The sequence below is a fragment of the Rhododendron vialii genome, chromosome 2a, assembly GCF_030253575.1.
Source record: "Rhododendron vialii isolate Sample 1 chromosome 2a, ASM3025357v1".
NCBI lineage: Eukaryota > Viridiplantae > Streptophyta > Magnoliopsida > Ericales > Ericaceae > Rhododendron > Rhododendron vialii.
Genome location: NC_080558.1, coordinates 5228254 through 5242492, shown reverse-complemented (window position 1 = coordinate 5242492; position 14239 = coordinate 5228254). Strand labels below are relative to the sequence as shown.

The 14239-nt window shown below is 40.2% G+C and overlaps 3 protein-coding genes across 3 annotated transcripts; all 3 read right to left on the bottom strand.

The window, feature by feature from the left end:
- Positions 1-85: 85 nt before the first annotated feature.
- Positions 86-4709, bottom strand: LOC131315901 (uncharacterized). Its single transcript, XM_058345130.1, has 10 exons — positions 4672-4709; positions 4205-4266; positions 3903-4057; positions 2303-2542; positions 2052-2178; positions 1821-1928; positions 1611-1713; positions 1402-1527; positions 723-916; positions 86-403 (listed from the first exon to the last, which is right to left on the bottom strand). Exons 2-10 carry the CDS (start codon positions 4255-4257, stop codon positions 271-273), a joined length of 1239 nt encoding a protein of 412 aa, XP_058201113.1. The 5' UTR covers positions 4258-4266; positions 4672-4709; the 3' UTR covers positions 86-270.
- A 4999-nt stretch (positions 4710-9708) lies between these two features.
- Positions 9709-10311, bottom strand: LOC131316567 (S-protein homolog 1-like). The gene has a single exon (XM_058345979.1). It carries the CDS (start codon positions 10270-10272, stop codon positions 9784-9786), a length of 489 nt encoding a protein of 162 aa, XP_058201962.1. The 5' UTR covers positions 10273-10311; the 3' UTR covers positions 9709-9783.
- A 218-nt stretch (positions 10312-10529) lies between these two features.
- Positions 10530-13078, bottom strand: LOC131316054 (glycine-rich cell wall structural protein). Its single transcript, XM_058345318.1, has one exon. It carries the CDS (start codon positions 12951-12953, stop codon positions 10929-10931), a length of 2025 nt encoding a protein of 674 aa, XP_058201301.1. The 5' UTR covers positions 12954-13078; the 3' UTR covers positions 10530-10928.
- Positions 13079-14239: the final 1161 nt, after the last annotated feature.

Sequence of the window (14239 nt, the reverse complement as noted above, 5' to 3'; positions counted from 1 at the left end):
ATGATTCAAGATTGTGAACCGAAAGATTAAACAAAATAAAAATGACCCAGAGAAACAGATAGGAAGATAGAGGAAAGTGCGGAAAAAAAAAAAGAAACTTGATTTACCTTGATTTTATTTCTTTCTGGAAATAATCCACAGAAAGGAAAACTATCATTTTCCATTCTGTTCTCTTACAGTAAAACATCCATTCACTTGCTGGCAGATTTCTGTGCTACTGCCTACACTAAGTATCCTTTCCAAATCTGTAAATTAACCCAAAAGAATTACTTAACCAAGTAGGTCAGAATGTGGTAAAAAACTGTTCACCGTTGGTAAGCTGGGCTTCTGTTGGTGAACCAAATCATCGGCAGAGTAATAATCAGCAATGAGTCGGTACATATAGGATGGGCCATGTCCTCCTCTGCAAATGAAGTAGACGACGAAAAGAACGACGAATATTAATCAAGCAGTTGGTAAGCTCCCAAAACATTGTAGATATACGAAGTTGAAGCTTGATTATATCAACTGAATTTGATGCGTAATGCTATATGTTAAATGGCAATGTTTTCAGTTTCAAAAACCACAGGAATAAATAAGCAGAAAGTTGAGCTGAAAGACTATGATGCAGCAAATTATATGTTGAAAGAGATCTTTAACTTGTTCAAAAGGTTTATATGATTGAAAATTATGGGTATAGCTATATGATGCATCTGAAAAATTCATGGAGAAGGCAGCCTTACATGTCAGTGATGAACAGGCTAACAAGCTCCGGAGGCACATAATCAAATGCAGGATTGACAACATGAACAAGAGGAGAACCACTGCCAATTCCAAAATCCATGCAGTTGGAAAATTCGCCAAACTCGATCAATTCAGATGGGCATCTCATGTCATTTAGCAAGACCTCTGGATTGTGTGGGTATGAGGGACACAACTGTCACAAACAGGCTAACTATAAGATATAACTGTATTGCCAAGTAAATATCCTCAGAATCATGACTAACTTATGCCAAAAAGGGAATACCGGAACGTATTAAGCAGCAAAACCCTACGTTTCCAATAGCACGCCATAAAAGCAAACTTTTACACGATTTGATTGAGACAATAACTGGGAAAAAAAAAAAAAGTTTTTCATTCTTCGATCTTCATCAAGCGGGCATGAATGATAATTCTTCATTTGTTACCATTCATGCAATCCTAATACTCATCTCTAAGGGCTAACAATACCCAAATCAACATACTTTCAGACATCTCACTTGATGACTTCAAATGTTACTTGTGCAAGTGAAACATGCAGTTAGAGTGACTGGTTGTTTGGTGAATCGAACCAAATCGTACGACAGCTTAGGATCAACTGCTTGGTGTACCTGTACGAAACTCAGGAATTCTATAACTGAGGTGCTGAGTGCTGACACATACCTTGTGCATACCAGCTACAACAGCAAACGGGATAGCATGAGTGCGAGCAGCAAGTGCAACCATCCTCAACCCAACAGGTGCTATGATCCCACCATTGGCCATCACCACATGGACACCAACTATAACCTTCACGTGAATTCCCAATTATACATCATAAAGTGATCCACATCGCCAATGGAAGTGAAAAAGCGGCCAAATTTCATAATTACCATGTTTACTCGAGAAATCATGGCAAACACTGCAGAATCAGTAATAACAGTACTCTGCACACCTCTTTTGGCCAACTCTTTCGCAAGGACATGTCCCTGGTACCTGATCAAAGGCGGTATCAGTGAAAAAAATGATAAAAGGGGTAGAAGATAAATCCAACGAAAAAGCTGCTTTCTCTATCTCTTGACATTGTAAAAATATGTACAAACCTTGGCGCACCCTCAGCGATGAAAACACGAAATGATCGTTTTTTGTCCTTCGCAGCATTTAGGAATTCCAACACAGTTCTGGAACGGCCTAAAGTTAATATCACCTGACTGAAAGCACCAAGAATAGGTAAGGAATGTAAAGACGAAGTATCTGAACTAAATAAATTTTTCGCATGCAAACTCTGAATGTAAATACCACCACATAGACTTATCCTAGTATAGAAACAGTACTTGTGATGAATATACTCCACTGCTTGCTCAGCAATTTGTTCGTGGCAAGCATCAATCTCTCCAATTAGTTCATTAACTGCCTCGATGATGTTATGCTTTAATTTTCGGCTGCTCAAATTTCTATCCGCTGTTATAAAGCATAAATTGAAATAATTGATGAATACAACCTATATACTGTTTTCAGCATCAATCCATAGATACTTTACGAGGATTTTACTAATACGAGTAACAAAATAAAATAAAAAATTTGCCTTTTGCTTCAGAATCACCACCCATGTTCTCTAGAAGAGTATGCAATGAAGGTCGATGCAGAATTCTCCTACAAGCAACAGCAGCAGCAGAAGCAACATGGTCATAATCGCACTCAGCTATATCTTCGTCATCAGTTTCAGCTGATAAGTATAACCCGCCAACATCGCTTGTCACAGCCGAAAGATCCTCCTCCCGTATAATATGCAGTACACGCTTCACAATATTTCCAACAGCTAGCTCTGTTCCATCAATACGGTTTTGTGATTATCAAAACATTCAATAGGAAACAGCTATAGAGCATTGAGCCTTCCCGTTCATAACGTACAGTCACATAATCTCATATCTCAGGATGATATAATCCATAAATTTATACTTCTAACATCTATTCATTCATAAATATACAGCTGCATGCACAGACACATATCCTTAAGGTATTACGTATGCTTCCACCAAAAAAATAGAAAAGGTATTACGTATGGTAAAAGGTTAGAGGGGCGATAAGCAAGAGTTCAAGTCTTCATGAAAATCAGTGTTTGTGAACACCAACAAGCCATACCATAATTGGTTTAGTGACAAGAGAATGAGTATGAGGTCGGGAGATTAAGTTTTAGATTGACCACTTTTTTATATGTAAAGAAGTACATTTAGAGAGTTCAACTCACAACTTCGGACTTGTTGTTTCAAACAGCGGGCTTTTTATTATTGTCAATATTTAATTACATCACAACATAAATTACAGAAAAACATAGATGGATATTTCCATAAATAGAGCTAGAGGGAATGAAGCATTCCAGTGAAGCACAAGATAAATGAAAACAATAATCTGAATATCAAATGCTTCAACAAATAATTCACACTCCCCCTGCATTGGATTTTCGTTTCCTTTAGTTTTCCAAAAGATAGACGTTGTGTAGGCACTGATCCACAAGTAAACGAAGTCCTCTAGCTAAGCACAAAAGGCTCCCACTGCTGCCACCACATATATTTCTAGCAGCTTCTTCTCATGGAAGCACTTTGAAATACGTACTAAAGATATTAGATGCATACTAAACAGGTGCAAGATGTAGGTGTTTTCTATTTTACATAGACTTTGGTATGAGCGTCAGGTGCAGCTATGAGTGTAAGTGTTGGGATTCCTGCAATTGTAGTTCTCAGGACACGCAAAATGGACTTTGCCCAATACGGTAAACTACTCACCTATCTCGGTAAAATTCTTTCAGTTCAAGGATAAAATGGTGTTGACAATGTGTCGAAAACCATTTCATTGGATACTGCTGGAGTTCCATGCATAGGTATATGACTACATAGTATTTACAAATTTTTGAGTCAGTGTCCGATTGCCCGCGTATATTACACATCCTTAAATTTACAAGAGTCCATGTAACATAGGATACTATCTTTGTACTTTTCCAATTCAATTCATGCGATAAGGTTAGCATACCCACAAATAGATATTTTGCATTAGTGCACAATGTCCAGATTACAGCCTTCAAAAAAACTTCCACTAAGATTCTTCAAAGTTCAAACAACCCAAAATCTTGTCACAGACAACTAATCATCATAGAATAAAAATGTCACAGCTTCCATTGGAATGCATACCCACAGGGTTCGCGGCAGTCAACTTCTCTCCTACAACCTTTACAGCCTCAATGAGTGCTTCAGCCTGGTTTGTAGACGGCAACCTCTGCTGCGAAATCAACGATCGAAGCAACTCTGCGGTTGAGCGAGCAGTGGCATGCGATCCCTCTACCTTACTGCCATCACAAGATTACAATATACCATAATGTGAACGAAACCGATTAAACAAATCAGAATTCAAGCCCAAAGTCAACTTCACTTTTGGGGACAATAATACCCACAAACTTTTTTTGGGTAAAATTAATACCCACAAATTTGCTTACCGGTTTTCAAGCTTTGAGACAAACTCATTCACAAGGCCGTCAATATCCGGCATCCTTTTAACCTAATAACCAACCAAGAAGAAAACTTCAAAAGAAAAAAAAAAAAAGGCATTATGAATGGCCCTGTTATAACAAATCAAATTAAGTGCAGTGACCAAATCAATAAGAATCAGCTACGTGATTATTTTTTTTCATAATTCTTGCCTCAAATTACATAGGTCGTGTTCTAAGAGAATGAATCCTATTCCAAGAAAGCATTGACAGTCCCATCATATTAAAAATTTATTTGAACAGATAGGATAGACCATTGTTCACAATTAGAGTTTAGAGTGGTGTACAAGTCCCATTTTTTTTTCCTTTCTCGCTTTCATCCCTCTATTTTCTGGGTGGTCAAACACATCATAAAACGTGAATATAACCAAATAACAAACGAGAGAGAGAGAGAGAGAGAGAGAGAGAATTTTTACCTGGGTAAAATTTCTTGGTTCTGTGAACGGGAAGGAACGGCGGTCTAAGTTTTCAGAGGTTTTGAAACGTCAATGGACAAAACGCCCCAGTTTTTTTTGACAAACTTATCCGTTTGTTTGTACATAAAATATTTTCCTGTAAATTATTTTACTTATTTTTCGGTGTTTGGTTGTGTAAAAAATGAAAAAAATATTTTATATGTAAAACATTTTCTATCGATTGGATGAAAATGACTTACCTTTAAATTTTTCGTAAGTCATTTTCCAAAATGAACCTACTGCCTTCTACTGCAATTCTCACTGCTCAGTTTTCTCGATCATCAATCCTGACCCATGTTCAATTCCAATAATCTCAGATTTCTCCACCGTTTAAGCCCCTTCTTTCTCTCTCTACACTATTTTGTTGATTGCTGAAAATATTTTCAAATGTCAACCAAACAACGGAAAATAAATGTTTGAAGTTTGTTTTCTGAAAAAATATTTTACATGGAAAATATTTTACATTGTAAAACATTTTACATCAAAACAAAACGGAGCCTTATTGTGGGTTTACCAAATGAGAATAAATTTTTTACACCGCCGGTATAAACATTTGTTTCCTCCAAATCAATTATATCGTGTCACGTTGCAAAACAGTGGTCTTAATCGATAAAATATGGCGACTTGATGCAATATAATTAATTTTTACACCGACGGTGTAAATAATTTAATCTCTTACCAAATATGGTTCTAACAAAAAAGATCAACATAAAGTATAGTAACCGAATATCAGTCATAAATAGCGAAATCTGCACCAAAATAATACTCCTAGATAATGAGATCCAATAATTTCTCAAACCACTCACCCTTTTTCGTCTTATGGTAACATGAATTTATAAAATACGTGTATACTCTTTCACTGTTAGAAGGACACCATTCTAAATTCACATAACAGAAAGACAAAAACGGGTGTGGTTATGAAAAAACGGAGTGTGAAAACAACTACTCTTTCTCACGCCTCTGCCAAATAAATTCACTTTATTAGGGAAGAAACTGCACTAATGATATTTGTATTTCTCTTCCTGTCTACACTGTGTAAAAGATAGCACATGAGGCCATCCACAGTGGCATAATCAAAAATGGATATTCAAAAATTGACACATCAGCTTTTGATTATCTATTTAAGAGGTTACTAAGCTTAACAATGTTGAGGTCCACAATGGTCACTTCTAGTCCATAATTAAAATAAGGGATACACTACAATTTCACTCTCTCTCCCCTTGTGTTTTCCACCATTGATCACTTCCTTCCATTACACTTTTTTTGGCAAAAATATATCAATTTTCTCCTTTAATTTAGGGGAAAAAAATTGGTGACTTCCTTCCCTAATATTATGAATTTGGAAAAAAAATCATGTACTCAAAAAAAAAAAAAAACCAGATGTGTTATTGAATTTGTAAAAAAATGTAAGGTTCTTTATGTACTCAACCACAGGGAGAGGAACAAAAAAAGAATAAAATAAATACGGAAAAAAAAAAGTGAAATACCTTAATGCGGCGACAAATGTTTTCCACCATTGATCACTTCCCTCCAACACGCGTGTACATAAATTTTAGAACCAGTTAACTTATGTGGTGTGAGATTCACAAATTTTGATTATTGAAAAAGGTTGCTAGTTTTGGTTATCCAAAGCCCAAAATTTGATTATTTCTAAGAATGTTGTTAAGTTTGATTATACCATTGTGAGCCATCTTTTACCCCAATATTGTTAACTTTAAAAATAATTTGCTTTTGATTATGCCACTGTGGATGGCCTGAGATCAAGAAACCTCTGTACCTCTTTTTACCGAGGAATCTCGGACCGTATGATTGTATGAGAACTTATTTTGTTTTTTAAAATTTTTATACGATTCAACGGTCCGAAATCCCTCAGTACAGAGAATTCTCAATCGAGAAGATCATTGTTCAAAAGATAGAGGGCACTGACGGCGAACCCGACCCTAAAAATACCACACGACCTAACTCCATCCTCAATTCCGCCCCCGGGTAATGCGTCCGTATTCCTATTTTCACTACCAGCATCGTTCAAAATAGCTCAAATCCCTTGCTTGAGTCCGTGACGCGCGCGACATGAAGAAAGATTATTGAATGCCCTCAAGCACGACTCAATATTTCAACATTGGGTGGGTGAATATTAAATGTTTTTCTCACATCTATGGAGCGTGATATTAACTCCTGTCGATATGCATTACAACTACAGTATCGCAAAAAAACTATCGTTGTTTTCGCTCAACTTATACAATCACGAAAACTTTTTCGTACGTAATTGCATTTGTAAATACGTACAATTTTGGCCTGTTAGGATCACATTATGGGGCCGGGCCAGGTAACACGCAATATCTTGTTATGCTTTGGGAAAATGATGGCCTAGGAACCCTTTCGACATTCCTAGTTCTGGGCTCTGTCTTGCCATAAGTAAGCTTCCTATCCCAGGCTAAGGCCCTTCTAAGTTCTAACATACCCTAAAAACAAAAAACAAAAGCCATACAATTCGATTGAATTTCGGTTTTCATTTTTCGCGATGAAAGTTTGCGACATCATGCAGGGCATGCATGATAATCATAATCTTAAAGATGATCACCGCCACTTCCAGATCTCCGGTAATGCTTGCGATCATCCCAGTTATCATGAACGTTATGCAAGTATATGCCATCATCTCTGGTGATCCAAGTGCATCTAAAGCCACAGGACTGGTAAAGCGAATCTTCGAAGGGTTTATAATCCAGGAACATGTCGAATCTAACATGATGGTGCCTATCTTTTCGCATCAGGCACTAGAAACGCGTCGTCCCTGGATGCTTTTTCTAAAACTCCAATCTCTTTCGACCCCGGGATCGAGCCAGTTCTCGCCCAGATCATCGTCATGGGACCGGCAATGGATAAACAACTTCTTGTGGTTTGAAAGCTCATTTCTTATGACTATAGTCCAGCTGAAGGGATGATAATTAAAGGTCCAACAGTGAGTTATGGCATGTTGAAAAAGACAGTGAGTTATGGCCAAGGCAACATAGTTGTTGTAAAGAGCCTCCATTGTGGTGGTGATATTTGTACCATTGAGTTTGAAGGCCAATATAATTATGGAAGGTTTCACTCGATTTTATTGAAAATTAATTAACTCATGAAGTTGGTCCAATTAAAAATTAGAAACGGCTACATAAAAAGGAGTATTCAAAACCCTTTCATGTTAATTTTGGGATCTCAAAATCCTGGCACGGTCTCCAATAAATTCTCTCTCTCTCTCTCCACTCATTACTCTTAAAAACTTGCCTCAAAATCCAGAGAAAATACTTACTGATATCTGTTGGAGTTGATTTTTATAGGTCCCCATAATAAATTATCTAAAATTTGTGGGCATTTTTATGTATTTTGTGGAATTCGGAGTGGGCCCCACACGCATGCGGTGGACTTATCTGTGTTCCAGTAATTCTCCCAAGCAAACTTCTGGTTTCTATAAAATTCTATTAGTCGTGAAACCTCAATTTACGAGAATTAGTCTGAATTTTCCTTTGTGCATCCACCAAAGATTAACAATTAATCAAAAACTCATGGACTGTGCCTTCAAAATGGGACACACCCACCCTGACCCATAATATCACTACTTGTATCGTTCAAATTGTTAGGGGTGAAGCCTCATATAGGCTAGCGCCGGACCGGCTTTGGGTTAGTGCCGGGCCGGTTTTTGGCCAAGGGCGGGCCGGCTCGCGATCTGAGATCGGTTTGTTCTCTTATAAACACGTTCCTAAATCGTTTTTAAGGTAAGACAGCACCCGAGAGACTTTGGAAAACAACTGAAAAGCTGCTGCAACTCTTGAGAGAACTTATAAGATTTTTCTATCAATTAATAGTGAACTAGTGTGGCTCTTGATGAGTAGGCAAGTTGTGAACCTCGTATATTTTGTGTCTTGGTTTTCTTTTTTTGCTTTTGACTTCTCTTGCGCATTTATTCAGTGATTCATAGCATCCAAGATCCTATTTTTGTATGCGTTGATGAGATTGAGCGCGTAGTTCAATCTGTTGTAATACCAACACAAAATAGTTCAAATCCCATGCTTGAATCACTGAATGATTAATTAAAGAGATTAAATTCCTTCTGTCGGCAAAAACTATGAATTTTTCACCATCATTATTTTGAGGCCCACGGTTCGTTAATTGTCGATTAGAACCTTTCATACCTTTCATTTTTGGCGATAAAAGTTTTGCACATCATGCAGGGCACGCATCATAATCTCAAAGATGATCGATCACCACCACTTCCAGATATCCATGAACGCTTGGCCTCGTCCCTGTTACCAGGAAAGTTTTTCAAAGTATGTGCCGTCATCTCTTGCGATCCAAGTGCATCTGAACTCTTCACTACAAATGCGGTAAAGCAAATCTTGAAAGCTTCGATCATCCGGCGGGAAGATGTCGAATTCTAACGTGATCATGATGTCTATCCGACCCCAGATCGAAGCTTTTTCTAAAACTACTCCAATTTCTTTCGACACCGGGGATCGAGTCAGTTCCTGCCCAGATCATCGTCACGGGACCGGCAATGGATAAACAACTTTTTGTGGTTGGAAAGCTCATTTTTTATGACCATAGTGACATAGTCCATCTGATTCTGATTGTATGGTAAAGGGTCCGACAGTGAGTTTTGGCATGTTAAAAAAGACAGTGAGTAATACGCCAACTCATTTACAACATTAAGTCTACACTCACCCTACAAAACCACCGTATGGTCCACCGCATGCCTATGTGGGGCCTACTCCGGGCACCACAAAAATATAGAAAAATACTCATAACTTTAAGAATATTTTTTTATGGGGCCCTCTAATCAGCTTAATTTGATTTCGGTAGGTATGTTTTTTGAATTCGTAGGGGCGAAGCTGCTCAACTGCTCAGTTTCGCCCATACGAATTCAGAAAACATACCTATCGATAGCTAATTGAGCTGATTTTTTAACCTAACTATTCTAACTATACTGGATTTCGTCGATTAAAAAAAACCCAAAAATCAAACAATTAAATATTGTGTTTTGGTTTTCATTTTTCACGAAAAAAGTTTGCAAATCATTTAGGGCGCGCGATAATCTTAAAGTTGATCACCACCATTTCCATCTATCCAGGAGTGCTTGTACACATCCCTGTTACCAGGACCATCTCTCAAGTATATGCCGTGATCTCTTACAATCCAAGTGCAACTAGATCCGCGACACGTGGCCATGAGCGAATCCTCAAAGTTTTTATCGTCCCGGAAGATGTCGAATCTAGCGTGATGTTGTCTATCTTTGCGCATCAAGCACCAAAAATGCGTCTTCCGGCCCCAAATAATGCTTTTCGCAAAACTCCAATCTCTTTTGGCCCAGGGATTGAGCCAATTCTTGCCCAGATCATCGTCATCGGACCGGCAATGGATGAACAACTTCTTGTGGTTTGAAAGCTCATTTTTTATGACCATAGTCCATCTGATGCCCTGATAAATGGTCCAACTCCAACAGTGGGTTGTGGCATGTTCAAAAAGACAGTGAGTTATGGCCAAGGCTAAAACAAGGCAGGCCACATAGCTGTTGAGAGCTTTCATTGTGGTGGTGCTATTTGTACCATTGAGTTTGAAGGCCAAGTTATGGAAGTTTCACTCGGTTTTTATTGAAAATTAAATAACTCATGAAGTTAATCCAATCAAAAATTAGAAACGGCTACATAAAAGGAGTAATCAAAACCCTTTTATGTTCGTTTTGAGGTCTCAAAACTCCCGGACACGGTCTTCAATAAATTTTCTCTACTCATTACTTTCAAAAACCTCCCTCAAAATCCAAACCGAGCATGATTGGTCTCTAGTCTCTAAATGATGCACAAATTACACGTACTAGTTCATTACATTTTCTCTTTCTCCCTCTATTTGGTGGGATTGATTACAAAGACGGAACGGCAGGAAATACTCCAAATTAAGATGCCAAAAATGAAGTGAAATTCTTGGTAATTAATTAGGAATTGACATGAAACTTCAAAATGTCAAATTTGAAGCCCAGTGAAAGTAATGGCAAATAATATTTTAGAGTTAACAGTTATTAGGAGATAAGGCGATTTATTAAGTTAACTTTAATATAATTGAAAAAACTAATATTTAAAAGGCCTTAAAAATGGTGGAGAAATAGTACAAACTACATGCCTGATACAACATTTTGCTTGTTATGAGTAGTCAAACATAAATGATTTCCCATGCACCGTATGGGTTATTTAACGAGGGGGAATTCCGCCGCCGCCTCCTCCTCCTACTCCACCAAATCCGCCACCAAACTTATTTCCAACACCACCTCCAATAAATCCGCCGAATCCACCACCTTTACCAAATCCGCCAAGGATACCCCCACCTCCAATTCCGCCGCCGAAACCACCACCTTTACCAAAACCACCACCAATTCCCCAGCCTTTTCCGAAGTCGATTCCACCACCTTTGCCAAACCCACCACCACCACCGATTCCACCACCTTTGCCTATACCACCGCCGATGCCACCACCCTTACCAAATCCTCCACCAAGTCCACCGCCTTTTCCGAAGCCTCCACCAGTACCAATGCCAAATCCTCCTCCTACACCGCTTCCAACTCCACCACCAGCTCCTCCACCTACACCCCCACCTTTACCAAATCCTCCACCAACACCAGCTCCAACGCCTCCGCCTTTCCCAAAACCACCACCAATTCCACCACCTTTTCCAACTCCATTGCCTACACCACCTCCAATTCCACCATGACCTTTCCCAGCCCCTCCCCCAACTCCCCCACCTTTTCCAAATCCTCCCCCAGCACCACCACCGGCTCCGCCTCCTTTTCCAATTCCTCCTCCTATTTCGCCTCCTTTGCCAATGCCTCCGCCTTTACCAACCCCACCACCAAATCCACCCCCTTTGCCATGCCCACCACCAACTCCACCACCTTTCCCAAAGCCTCCTCCGACTCCACCCCCCTTACCGATGCCTCCACCTACACCATGGCCAACTCCACCACCCTTTCCAATTCCGCCACCCACTCCACCGCCTTTCCCAAATCCACCACCCACTCCGCCTCCCTTACCAAACCCGCCACCCACTCCGCCACCTTTCCCAAAGCCTCCTCCAACTCCACCCCCCTTACCGATGCCTCCACCTACACCATGGCCAACTCCACCACCCTTTCCAATTCCGCCACCCACTCCACCACCTTTCCCAAATCCACCACCCACTCCGCCTCCCTTACCAAACCCGCCACCCACTCCGCCACCTTTCCCAAAGCCTCCTCCGACTCCACCCCCCTTACCGATGCCTCCACCTACACCATGGCCAACTCCACCACCCTTTCCAATTCCGCCACCCACTCCACCGCCTTTCCCAAATCCACCACCCACTCCGCCTCCCTTACCAAACCCGCCACCCACTCCGCCACCTTTCCCAAAGCCTCCTCCAACTCCACCCCCCTTACCGATGCCTCCACCTACACCATGGCCAACTCCACCACCCTTTCCAATTCCGCCACCCACTCCACCGCCTTTCCCAAATCCACCACCCACTCCGCCTCCCTTACCAAACCCGCCACCCACTCCGCCACCTTTCCCAAAGCCTCCTCCAACTCCACCCCCCTTACCGATGCCTCCACCTACACCATGGCCAACTCCACCACCCTTTCCAATTCCGCCACCCACTCCACCGCCTTTCCCAAATCCACCACCCACTCCGCCTCCCTTACCAAACCCGCCACCCACTCCGCCACCTTTCCCAATTCCTCCACCCTCTCCGCCACCCTTACCAAACCCACCACCCACTCCGCCACCTTTCCCAAATCCACCTCCTACTCCGCTTCCCTTACCAAACCCTCCACCCACTCCGCCACCCTTACCAAACCCACCACCTACTCCGCCACCTTTCCCAATTCCTCCACCCACCCCGCTACCTTTTCCAAAACCGCCACCCACTCCTCCTTTCCCATTGCCTCCAACTCCTCCACCCTTTCCAAATCCACCACCTATCCCATGCCCACCACCACCTACTCCGCTGCCAACTCCACCACCACCTCCAAACCCACCTCCAAATCCACCGCCAACGCCGGATCCACCTCCAAACCCGCCTCCGAATCCCCCTCCTTTACCAAAAAAAAACTTTTGATCCTCCTCCTCACGACCATGCTTCAAACTAACCACACCTCTAGCACCAACCAGACCGATCACACCAAGAAAATGAAAACAGAGCAATGATAACACCCCAATGTTTCTCATTGCTCCACCCATCATATATAAGTTTTATGAAATCGAATTCCTAATATGTATTTTACCAAGCACAAGTCCCGATCTCTATCTATATATATAAATAAGTGAAAAAGGTCCTGAAGGAGTACACTCCCTCTAGCTCGTAGACTAGTGTACATGTGTGTGTATTAAATGATTTCAAGAGTACTTTCTCAACAACCTAACTGTTCTCGATCGCCACACTTGTGATTTAATGCCCTGGCCTGGTATTTTTATAATTCTCACGCGTTTTGTGAGGCCTCTCTTTAGCAGTACTACAGCCGATCTCTTCTTTTCTCTCTCAAAAAGAGTTTAGAACCATTGAAAAAACTAGTAACCCCAAGAAAAAATCCCAGTTTCACATGATCCTAATGATATCGTACTACTATACCATGCAGTGTAGCTAGATCTAGGTTGGGTTCTTTATTATTTTATTTTTTTTTGGTATGATAATTACCGGATGTCTCGCCCAACTTGCACATGGACGTTGACTAATTCTGGAGCCTTAAAATTAAGACGGGGCAAACCTTCGCCCCTAGATTTGAAATGCCTAGCCTCCGTGGAATTCTGACGTGCGACTTTATGGACGCCGACAACTTATTTGCTTTCTCATGCTCATTTAATCAAACATTCACTATTGGGTTCTATTGGTAGCTAGCAAGTCCATAGAAAGTCTATGGGAACATAAAAAGTTCATAGCATCAACTTTCCGATGTGACTTTTCATGATCATTTTCATGCTAAATGAAAAATGTGTATTTCTCCATCATCTGTCTTAATTTACTCTTATATTTTATCATCTCAATTTGGATGTGATGCATAACATAACATTAAAAGTCAAAATACCTACTCTTCCCGTCCTAAAATGATTACCATTTCACTATTTTGAATTCTCATAAGTTGTCTATGTGTACCTTTTTTTTTTTTTTGCTGGGCGAATTTTTTTTTATATAATCTTTGAAGTTGTTACAAATACTAACGGAGCAAAGATCCGAGAATCTGAGACTCAAATCCGAGATTGGCAAGAAGCCAACCAATGATACACCGAAATTGTCTATGTGTACATGTTGTCGTTTATAATATTATTTATGATGTTAAAAACAAGACCCATATTCTATGTAAGTAATATTATAAGTTCAAAAATATATACTATTTTTTGAGAGGTCTAAATATTGCAAATAGACCAAACTCTTTCAGGGGAGAGTTATTTTTTTCCGTGGAAGAGTTTTTTTTTTTTTTTTAATCCGAACCGTAGAAAAAGCTTGTGGACGACTAAAATTGCTCACTTTAATC

Bases quoted from the DNA above. Each gene is read 5' to 3' on its own strand.
- LOC131315901 (XM_058345130.1), bottom strand. From the start codon at position 4,257: ATGCCGGATATTGACGGCCTTGTGAATGAGTTTGTCTCAAAGCTTGAA. The intron at 1,929-2,051 runs GTACTGTTTCTA...TGGTGCTTTCAG, and splicing joins GTGGAGTATATTCATCACAA to TCAGGTGATATTAACTTTAG. The intron at 917-1,401 runs GTATGTGTCAGC...TGTTTGTGACAG, and splicing joins TTGTAGCTGGTATGCACAAG to TTGTGTCCCTCATACCCACA.
- LOC131316567 (XM_058345979.1), bottom strand. From the start codon at position 10,272: ATGAAAGCTCTCAACAGCTATGTGGCCTGCCTTGTTTTAGCCTTGGCC.
- LOC131316054 (XM_058345318.1), bottom strand. From the start codon at position 12,953: ATGATGGGTGGAGCAATGAGAAACATTGGGGTGTTATCATTGCTCTGT.